The 11,500-nt window shown below is 39.7% G+C and overlaps 1 protein-coding gene across 1 annotated transcript in view; it reads right to left on the bottom strand.

Annotated features, from left to right (window-relative positions):
* The window catches only part of PLCXD3 (phosphatidylinositol specific phospholipase C X domain containing 3), a 213,746-nt gene extending 204,591 nt beyond the window's left edge, over positions 1–9,155 (bottom strand). The window contains exon 1 of the mRNA XM_027863362.1: positions 9,053–9,155. Coding sequence (XP_027719163.1) covers positions 9,053–9,155 — 103 coding nt within the window. The remainder of the gene's footprint in view (positions 1–9,052) is intronic.
* Between the last annotated feature and the right edge of the window lie 2,345 nt (positions 9,156–11,500).

The following is an 11,500-nucleotide window of genomic DNA, read 5'->3' as shown; positions in this document are numbered from 1 at the left end:
ATGACCTCCAGTTCTAAAATCTTTTTTTTAGGCAATTGGAGTTAAGTGACTTGCCCAGGGTCACACAGCTAGTAAGTGTCAAGTGTTTGGTCTGAGCCTGGATTTGAACTCAGGTCATCCTGACTTCAGGGCTGGCACTCTATCCACTGTGCCACCTAGCTGCCTCCTAAAATATTATGATTCTATATAATTATGCCTTCAAAGGCTATTGAGATATATAGAGATATTAGCCTGTACACCAGATGGTCCAAATTTCTTTTTATTTCTTTTGTCCATTGTTTGCAGCTCTTACATCTCAGTCAGTGGGTCAATAGGCATTATCTTGCCCAAGGAACATTGGGCAACTAGGAAGTGCAGGAGATAGAGTGCTGTACTTGGAATCAGAAATATCCAAGTTCAAATCTGGCCTCAGACACTCTAGCTGTGTGGACATAGGCAAGCTTCAACCTCTGTTTCCCCATATGTAACATGGAGATAATTATAGCACTCACTTCCCAGAGTTGTTGTGAGGATTACATGAGATATTTGTAAAACACTTAGCCCAGTGCCACTAAGTGACTAAGTGTCTTCCTTCTTTTTTTCTTCTTTCCTTAAAGCAGGTTTGGGATCTGTATCAGTAAATGGAGTACCCAGACTAATAACAATTTGTCATTAAAGTACTTAAATATAGTTATAAGTAATCATGATAGCATTTTACAGCTTAACTGTTTCTGGTCTTAATATATTATAGAAAAATCATCTAGGAGCCATATTACTTAAATACATTATAATACTTTTATGGAGGGATATGATACCTGTTGTCATATATCTGAACATGGAATTCGACATCCTTTACTTGTCTCCAAAGGGCTAATGTAAAACTAATAGATAGGAATTATAGGAGGACAGATTTTAGCCCTAGATAAAGAATTTCCCAATAAGTAGAGCTGTTTGGAAAGGGAATGTGCTACCATTGGAGGTAGTAAGTTTCCCATCACAAGCCATAGTATTCAAGAAAATGAATTATTACCCTTTCAGGGTTACTTAGAGGAAATTCATGAAGTGAGCAGGATATTAGATAACATCAAAGGACCCTTCCAATTCTGAATTTCTCATTCTAATTTGCTGTTACCTGCAAAATCCAATAACCAAAATTGTTTTCAATTCTATTTAAATGATTTAATAGACATGTAATTTCACTGACATGGGTGTTTCTTCCATTGGTATGAATCACCACCCATCTATGCTTTCATACCCTGGGCAATTCTTGTTCCTATTATTTAATAGAACATCTGCAGTAGATGCATCAAAAGTACTGGACATCTTCCTCTAGGATTTATATACATTCCATGGCCACCAGGGGAGCACTGAGACTGTGATCTCCACCAATCAGGTATGTCCTCAGGAATATCATTTTTGTCATTTATTTCGCAAAGGTCATCATTAGAAATATGCCACACCCAACTTTTGCCTACCATAAAGTGTCAAATATGCAGCCATGAGCCACATGTAGCCCACAACATTCAAGTGAGGCCTGAAACAGATTAAAATGTAATTGAGAACTATTTAATAAAGTAAAATTTAAAATATAATAAGATAGATATTACATTTTAATATGAAATATGCAGCCCACAGGTATCATTATGTATGGATTAGTGACCCCCATTTCTATTGAGTTTGACCACTGTTCCATCCCATTGCCTTGTGGACCATCTGTGCTTGATTCTTCAGAGGATAATGGTATTCAAAGAATTACAACCATACAGCATTGCTGGGATGATATGTGTCAGAGAAACACACCAGGAAGCAGCCTGGGATCATTAAAAGCACGGTGAAGTTTCCCAAATGCAATCTGGTCCATTCTTTTATTCAGCCCTGAACTGAATTCATTGTCTTTCACCTGTGCCTATCTAAGAAGTATGTACTGCTGGGCTAACTCAGTGGATTGCCGTTCCAACTACCCATCATAATCTAGACAAAAGGTATTTGCTTTGTGTTTAAAATAAGAATAAATGGATTCAGAATGAGGTCCTCAAGTGTTCTTCTATATGTAAAGTTCCTGGTATAATTTGTCACATCATTATTGGCTGATTAGTGGCCTTTTCTGTTGTATCTTACTTATTTCTGGACTACTGTTTCTATAGATAAAGTGACAGGTAAATGACCCCTGAAAAAGTGAGATTATCACTGTGGCATAGCTAGTAGTTACTTTCTATTCCTATGAAAACAGGCTGAGAACCAATGAGTCTATACTCACAAATTCAATGCAATAGATAAATAAGTTTCTTTTCAGCAAAAAAAAAAATCAATTTTATATCAACTTATTTTTTGTTTATTTTGTTTTTACAGAATCCCAGTACTGCCTATTGCTACTTCATACATTCTCAGCCTACATGTGCAGTCAAAAACACCATTCAGAAAGAGATTGAAAGGGCAAGGAAAGTGAAATAGTTGTGGCTTTTTAAAATCCCTTGTGAAACAAGAATAGTTAAACCAGCTGTGAGGGGTTCAAAAGTATCATTTCTATCACTAAGCTCCAAGGTGCATGCAGTTGTAGCACACAGGGGAAGGAAATGAGGTGGAAAGGTTCAACATTTATCCTAAGTGTTTACTGGTGACTTAAGAGCCATTTTGGCAGGAATGAAATCTCATTTGTGTTTGATTGTTCAAAGTGCATGGTGAACTGAGAAGGGCTACTTTATCAGAAATGCTCCCAACTAGGTTCATTAAGCTAAGAAGCACTGAGCTTAATTAAGGGCTGTGGTTCCAGACACCATTAGAACTTTGGACAGGAACATCAGCTGAAGCACCTCTTCAGTCCATCAAGGGGAAAGTTGGATTTTCCTTGTTTGATAAGAGTGACAGAAATACGATGGGAATCAAAGTACAGTAAATCAAGTGATATATTCTCTCATAGCCCAATTTTTCTCTTATAATTAACATGAGGGAGTGGGTAGGAGTAGCTAGACTCATCATGAAAGATTCTACTGCTCGTTGACTGCCCAAGAAGGTTAACAAATGCCACTATCCTTTCTAGATACTCAGCTTAGTGCAGTGGGTAGCATATTGAACTTGAAATCAGGAAGACTTAGGTTCATATTACCTCTGATAGTTAAATGAATGAATGAACATTTATTAAGTGCTTACTATGTGCCTAGCACTGTGCTAAGTTCTAGAAGTGCAAAGAGAAAAAAGCAAGAGAACCTCTGCTTTTAAGTAGCTTACAACTGGGGGAGATTACAAATAAAGGAAAATTAAGCAGCATGGCTGATGGCAAGTCCCAGTGGTTCTTATGTTACATCATTATGTCAGATGACAGTGCTAGGGGTCTACAGGCATAAGGACAGGGAGGATGGTGAGGCCTCAAGGAATATAGAATGGATTGGGAAGACATGATGGTCCTCCATCTTGAAGGAGTAGAGTTGGTGACTGCTATCTCATCCAAGCTAAGAGTTCAGCCAGTCTAAATGGGTGTGGGGTGGCCAGGAATTGGTGAGGAGAGGAATAAAGGAAAGGGCAGAAGGGTGGCACCACCACTTACTAGCTAGGTGGTTATGGGCAAATCAATTAGCTTCTCTGAGCCTTGTTTTCCTCATCTGTAAAACAGGGATAATAATATCTGTAATACCTACTTCACAGGGTTATTGTGAGCATCAAATGAAGTAAGATATAAAACAATTTGAAGTTTTCAAAGTGCTATATTTGGTTATTATTTTAAAAGATCAAAAATGGAGAATTACAGAGGAAATTATGATTGCATTGGAATATTATTGTGCTGAAATAAACAACAGAAATGAGGAATTTAAAGAAAAATAGGAAGACATACAAAACAAAGTCAGCAGAACTTGGAGATCAATAACACAAAGGCAATAATGATGTAAATGAAAAGAACAGTGAAGCCAAACAGTGAGTAAGTGTAATGGTCAATCTCACCCCAGAGAAGAATTAAGGAAGTGCACCTCCTTCCTTTGCAGTAGAGAAGTAAGTCTATGGGTGTACAATGTTGCACTTACCATCGGACTTAGTCACTCCTGGTTGTTTGTGGTAATTGCTTTTTTTTTTTTTATAGTGGAGGACTCACTGGGTGAGGATGAAGGAAATATTTGGAAATGACTGTGATATAAAAAGACATCAATAAAACTCATTATTTGATAAACTAGTATATGTTTTTAAATTAGGTGTTTGACATAGCTTCTTCCATTATGTCACAATATTCTGTTACTGTTGACTTGGCAAAGTAATAGTTTGATGCTGTATTAACACTGTTTCTCTAGAATAAAATGTCTTTGGAGGTAATGGAGGAGCACTTTGATATTTTCCAAAGAAAATAAATGGAAGACAAATGTTATGCTGGCTTCATGAAAGAGGAGTTTAGCTACAAAAGCACCTCCTCATCAAAGGAAAAAATAAAGGGATTTCTCAATTGTCCTAAGTTTTGAGATCTTTTTCTAAAAACCAGATTTTTTTCTGTAAAGGGTCAGTTCTTTGAAACAAATGAAAAAAAAATTTCCCAAAGCTACATCAGGTATATAGCTGGGACCAACCAAGAGCCAAATTATTTATATCCTCTTCTAGATTTGGCCTACAACCAAGGGGAATTCTATTTAGAAAGCCCCAAGCTTATACTCTCTTTAAAATACCTTATATTAGAAGAAACAAGTGATCCACCCTTTAAAAATGTTAGAGGCCATCAGTATCACATAGCAATAGGATGGTTTTCCAAGGTGGTCCCAACCATTAGGATGCTCAGCTTTAATCTGCTTCTTGTATCTTTACCTTTTCCTGCTTTTTTGCTCTCTTTAAATACACCTGTATTTGCACAGTTTTCCCTACTTCTCCAATTTGTAGCAAGAGGGAGTATGATTAAAAATCCAAATGCTAGGATGTCATTAAACAAACATTTATGAATCAAAATTTAATTTGGTGTCCCAGAGAAAAGGAAATGATAAATTGCACTGAAAAGTCCAGCAAATTGGAAAGATTGTTCATTGTAGTCTAGCATAACAGTTCTTTTTAAAAACAAATTGAAAAGTAAAACAACTAATACCAATGACTAACTTGATTTCTCCACCTCATCAATACTAAATTATGGGGCCATTTAAATGCAAAACAGCCACGTAAAGGCATCATTTCTGAAAGCATTAAAAGATACAGTCATTTGGGAAATATTTAAATAGGTTGCTACTGACTTTGGGTGATAAATATTGCCCATCTGCCAATTGTTATGTTCTATACCAAAAGGTTTAATCCAGGTCAGTTGCTCCAACTGTTAGATCTCTTAATTAGACCACTTTTCACTTTCCAATCACCTAACCCAAGGAAACCCAAAGCATTAAGAGTGCTCCAGCAGAAATACCTCCTATTGCTGAAACACTTACTTCATGGTGGAGGAGAAGTTTTAAATGGTGGAGATAATTACTTAATTCAAGCTGGAACAACTGGCCAAGTAAACATGTAGCAGCCAGGAAACTATTAGCATGATTTTGAGGCAATTATTCCATTAGTGTTTAATAGTCTCCAATTAGACATCTCAGAATAAAAATGTTTCACCTTTTTTTTCCTCCAAAAGGAGAAAAGTAGTTTATAGGGGACATAAGTCTTCAAATAGGTCCTCTTTTCACATTCTGAATTAACAAAGTCTGGGGTGATTATGTCATCCTAGTCCTGACTGATTTTTTTTTTTCTTTTTGGCAAGGCAATTGGGGTTAAGTGACTTGCCCAGGGTCACACAGCTAGTAAGTGTCAAGTGTCTGAGGCCAGATTTGAACGCAGGTGCCCCTGACTCCAAAGCCAGAGCTCTATCCACTGCATCACCTAGTTGCCCCCTGATTTTTAATGGACTTTATTAGTATCTTTTGTTTTTACATCACCTAGATTGCCCCACATTCTTACTGTCTCCCATAGAGGTGTCCTTCATTACAAATATTTTTAAAAGAGGAAGAAGAGAAAATCAATAAAATAAATCAGTATACCAAAAACATGACATTTTATTATTCCACACACTTGGGAGCCCTGCCACCAAGTTCCTCTGCAAAAGAGGGTTCTACCTTATTAATAACATCTCCCCAGAACCTTATGAAACCCTGTGCTTGTTACCTCTCCATCTATAATGTAATGTTGTGTATAATAGTTATATGTTTGTGTTTTATTCTCTACTAGACTATAAGCTCCAAGAAAGCAGGAATCATGATTTCATTAAAATTTGTATCTACACACACACACACACAGAGAGAGAGAGAGAGAGAGAGAGAGAGAGAGAGAGAGATTAGTGTAGTATTCTTCACTAGTAGACAAGTAGACAATTAGTGTCTACTGAATTAATTAATGAAGAAAGTCAGGTTCTTGTACAGTGGTCAGAACTCAGGAGTTTTATCCTGCTGAAAGATCCCAGAGACTCAGGGACAAGAGAGACCCTCCAGTGGGGGTAGTAATGAGGGTGCTTCTAAAACTAACAAAGGGATAGAGATCTGTATGGGTATATCTCAAATTGGGAATCAAAAATTCCGTGTAGGAGACCAAAAATCTCAAGTTTCATAACAGATTTATAGTTTGCAACAGGGTCTCTGTCACCAGCAAACAGATATGGAAGCTAGAGCATAAGAAAGGAAAGGAAGCTGTCTCACCCCACTCCCAGTCCCAATCCTAGACTGAACCTCTGGTACCTTTTGGTGTTCAAACATATCTAGATATGCTGCTGTATCGCCTGTTCCATGCTAGTTACACCACTGTGAAAGTAAATAATTATGGATATTAAGTCTTCTCCAAGTCTTCTATAATAAAAAAACCTCCTTCTTGGGTTGTCACATAATGGAAAGAAGTATCAAAGACAAAGGCTCAAATTTTGGCTACAATATCTAGTAGCCATGTGATCCTTAGTTAAAGGGAGCAAGCATTTATCAAGCATCTACTGTGCTCCAAACACTGTGCTAAGTGTTAATGGGGCTAATAATAACTGGCCTACCTACCTCATGGAGCAACCTTTCTGGGCCTCAGTTTTCTCATTGATAATATGAGGGCATGGGACTAGATGATCAATAAGCTCTCCTCCAAATAGAAATTCTAATAATGAAGTGTTAATGGGTTTCCAAAAAATGAAACACACTATTTATAAATGTTTTAATGACAAAATATAAAATAACATTGGATCCTACACATGTATATGATTAAGTCTAAGACTATACATGTCCTGTGACTAGCTATGTGACCTTAATCAAGTCACTCAAACTCTCTCTTGCCTCATTTTCTTTCTTGTCTTGTCAAGTGGTTTTAATTCCTGCCCTCACAAGATTGTAATGAACAGATAAAACAATGTATATGCAAGCATGATCAAAGAAATGAAATATGATGCAAACTAAATAGAGGATCAGAGAAATGCAGGGAAATCAGGACTAAGATGTTTCCAGCAAGCCCAATCATATACTTTCTGCAGTTTTCTTTGAGGGAGTAATTTTCAATCTACCCAAGGTGCCAGTTGGATGGGAAAAGCGGAGTTTGGGAAGTGTTCTTTTCACTGTAGGATCCTTAGAACTCAAGAAAAACTGCATCTTTAGTGTCAGAACACAAACATTTCCAAATTCTAGAAGCCCGGAATAGTAGAGAATGCAAGATGATTGAATACCTATTCACTGTTATTGCTTGCAGTTGTTGCAAAAGCTATGCCAAATTCACAATCAAATGCTGAACAAACCCAGTTACTGAGCAAATTCAGCTGTCCTTCAGTGGAGCCTTTGGAGATTTTCAGTACCTGATCCCATCCTCTGAGATAGAATTGGGGTAGGGGAAGAGGGAGCGACGGGGGCAGAGCATTTGGCCAAGGAACCTGGATCTGAACAGGCAAGAAGGTACTGAGGGCCCCGACAAGCCAAACAAGCCCTTTACAGAGGTCCTGAAATGGACAGCGGCATCTACAGCTCTCTAGGAACATTCCACCCCGCCGGGAAGTAATGGCCAAATTTGTACCCAGTACCGACCATGTCCCTAGTGTTGTGAACTCTGTAAATGATCCCTTGTTTCCTGTACTCCTGGACCAGAAGGTATGGCATGCTTCTGTTACCGAAGCCTTTCACCTACGGCTCTAACTAGTCTGAAATATCCTTTAACCTTCTAGGTCCGGTAGTTTCTACCTTTCAGAGAGGTTCAATTCAACTGGCAGAATTCCTTTTTCTATCTATTTCCATTTCCCTTACCCCTTCTCTGGCTTCTAAAACCTGGTCTCAATTAAACTCCTACACAGTTTTAACTCTGGAACCAAGTGCTCTCCGCTAACATCCTTGAGGTTGGTTTTCTGGCCAAGAGCTCTTCGTACCATTGCCATGTACTGCTTTCAGACGCGGAACTGCACCTGACAGCCCACAAGCCACCAAGCCCATCCTGTTCTAACCTCCCGGTTCCCGCATACATCTGGACACATCAGGAAAAGTCTCCTTTGCCCCCTCTATCCCAACCCCCCACCTTTTCCAAGAGCAACCTCTTCTGGTCCCCCGAACTTTCCTCGACTCTTTGGAAGATGCTTTGTCCCTTTAAGGAAGACCCGAGAAGAATATTAATGACCTGGGAGGGTCTGACCGAGAAATCCACCAAAGCTGATCAATTCTATGTCGCGGAAGAAGCCTGAGGTCCTCCAACTGAAAGCCGAGATCCCTGGAGGCGCACTGAGGTTGGCCATACAAGACGACCCCCTTCACCAACTCCCCAAAGCTCCTTCCGCCTAGACCCCAATGTCGAAGGAAAAAATAGTGCTGGGAGGACAAGGGGGCTGTAAAGCTCCAAGCATCCCTGGGACGCTCTCCACCCTTGCTCACAGCCTAATCCAAAAGCTACTGGAAACCCCAGTCACCTTGACACCAACCGAGGGGTTCCGGTCCCCAGAGATTTCCCAAAAGCCCGGAAGCCAGGGGATCATGGGCATGTGTTCCCCTAATCCTGAGAAAATAGCTTCTTTCTAGCCAGTGGCAAGTTGCCACTCAGTAGCAGATAAAGCAGAGGAGGGTGGCAGGGCAGAAAGAAGAAGAGAGAGCAAACCCACCCCAGCCCCTCCAGACCGAGCCGGCCAGGGCAGCCACTTCATTCGTACCTGGGATCGCTAAATTGGTGAGGGGGATGCTGTGGATGCTTTCTGGCAAAGTTGCCATCCAGTCGGCGAATTTCAGCTCGTTTTTCCCTTGAGATGAAGCCATCCTGCTCCCCGTGTGCCTCCCGCTCCTGTCTCCTTTACTCCTCTGCCTGGCAGGCTCGCTGCCTATAATCCAATGTTTGCTCCAGCCCTGCTAGAGTTTACACTCCGCTCTGCACCACACCCACAGGATGGCGCAGACACATGCTAATTTTAATAATTATTCAAAACACCCCATGCTCCCTCCTTGCCGCCGCCAGACTCGGCTAGGGCTTTTGTTCTTTATGTCCCTGCTCTGCTCTCTCGGCTCGTACACCCTCCTTCCCTCCTCCCCTTAATTCTTTCTTAGAGTTTCTTCCTTTCCTCACAGTTTCTCAGTTAGTCTTGGCTTTCCTACATATAGATTTTTAAACTTGGTGCGCGCCAATTGTTTTGCCTCCTTTCCTTTCCACCCTTGCTTTCTGATATGACTCCTTGGACCACTTTGTTGAGAGAGTTTAGGATTAATTTTTCACCAAATTGTGATCCACTTTAGGGTATATTCACCCTTCATGGTAATAAAGCTGTTGCTTGAGGTTTCTGCTTTTTCTACTCTTATCCTTCTGTGACTACAGCAGGCATTTTCTAATATTGCTCCTAATCTTTGGCGCAGGTGACTTTTTTTTTAAATACCAAATCTGGTCGTTGCAAAAAGCAATTAGCCAGTGATAGAAGGGGGGTTCATGCAACTAGGACTCAGACTTTGCTATGTTATGTCAAACGTTCCAAGAGAAGATACTTTCTCCCCATCCACCTTTTTTCCCCACAAGAAGGCAGAAACTGTTATTTCCACAGGGAGTGTTGCCCACATAGGTATATGACTGTCATCTGTGTTGCATTAAGGACAAGCCTCATGCCTGATTCTAGAAGGAGCTGCTACATCTCTCAGTGACGTGTGCTGCAATAATTGTCAGTGGCGTTCAGTGAAATCTATTTGGCACCATTCAGAATGATCCATGTGATTGTCTGAATTTTCATTCCTTGGCAGACTGGAGATGTGATTCTCATAGGAGAAATGGTTCACAGAGCCTCCAAAGAAATGTCTTAGCCCACTTGCTTTTAAAAAGGGAAGAGAGCAAGAAAATTTTAGCAACACAGTGAGTCCCAAAGTGCTAAGAGTATGAGTGTCTAAGAGATGCAGTATGCCTTTGGTCTCTCCAACCTCTCAAAATCTGGATTCACTCATGGTGCTTCTGTTCTCTCTAGTCCATTGTTGTGCAAATCTTTCTTTTCCTAAAGTAGAAGCATTACATTGGAGAAATGAAAATGAAAGCATGTACATGTGGTGCAGGGGAGAGCTTTTAAGGAATGGGAATAGTGATTCATTTAAGTAAGCCCATTTCACATTTAAACAGCTAAAGAATAGCTTATTTTGTACAAAAGTATAGAACAACAAAGACCCTTCTCTCCCAAAGGAAGAGGTGTAGGAAATAAAGAGAAAGAGGAGATATTGCCTCCCATCTCTGGAATCAAAGAATCAATTCTTCTAAGGATCAACTCAGACCTTCAAAAAGACACCTTGGGATTTGCGTCAGAAAAGAGGTGCACAGAGATGGTATGCGAACAGAAGCACCTGGTTGCACAATAGAATGCCAGAATGCCTTGGACTGAAGTGAACACTGACTTTGCATTATTTCATTGGTCAACAACTACCCTGAGTTGACCATCATGCTGTGTTCTGGTTGTCTGCTGTCTCCAATATAGAATGATGAATGAATAGTATACTAAACTAGAAGCCAAAGGATGTTGAGTTCTATCCCTGGCACTGCCGCTAACCAGCTTCATGTCCTTAAGCAATTCATTTAATTTTTCTGACCTTTGGTTTCCTTAACTGCTCTATAAGGATAATAATCAGGGCCCTGTCAACCTCATAGGGTTGTTATGAAGAGATAATGTAAAAGTTCTTTCCAACATGCTTGTTAAAGCTAAGCTAGGGTGATCAGGGTATCTGCTATCTCTTTCCCAAATATTTTGTTCCTCAAAATATCTGTTTCCAAGTGAGTAATTTTGAGGCCACCATAAGTATTAAATGAAATGGTCATTTCAACTATCTATTGTACAGTTTTGGTGCTTTTTATACAGGTTATGTGTTCTTGAAAAGTTCTCTGAAAAAAATAAAATTGCATTCTAGAAACACTAGGCAAATTCACTGCTTCCAGGACTCCTGTGCTGAAGCCTTTGTTAAAGCAAATTTCATTATTGTATTTTTTTTTAAATTCCAGGTTTTCATGTAATGGTTTTATCTAAAGGAGTGAAATTAGTGGGAAGAGCTTAAAAGACATAATCAAAACCAGAAGAGACCATAGACCAGTTATAGCAAAGGAGTGGTAGATAATAGATGCTCAGCTTAATCATTGTTATTCTAGTTCA

This window comes from Vombatus ursinus, unplaced genomic scaffold (assembly GCF_900497805.2).
Source record: "Vombatus ursinus unplaced genomic scaffold, bare-nosed wombat genome assembly UNPS02014772.1, whole genome shotgun sequence".
In the NCBI taxonomy this organism is placed as follows: domain Eukaryota; kingdom Metazoa; phylum Chordata; class Mammalia; order Diprotodontia; family Vombatidae; genus Vombatus; species Vombatus ursinus.
The sequence above is the reverse complement of the archived record's forward strand: the minus strand, read 5'-3'. Positions and strand labels throughout refer to the sequence as shown.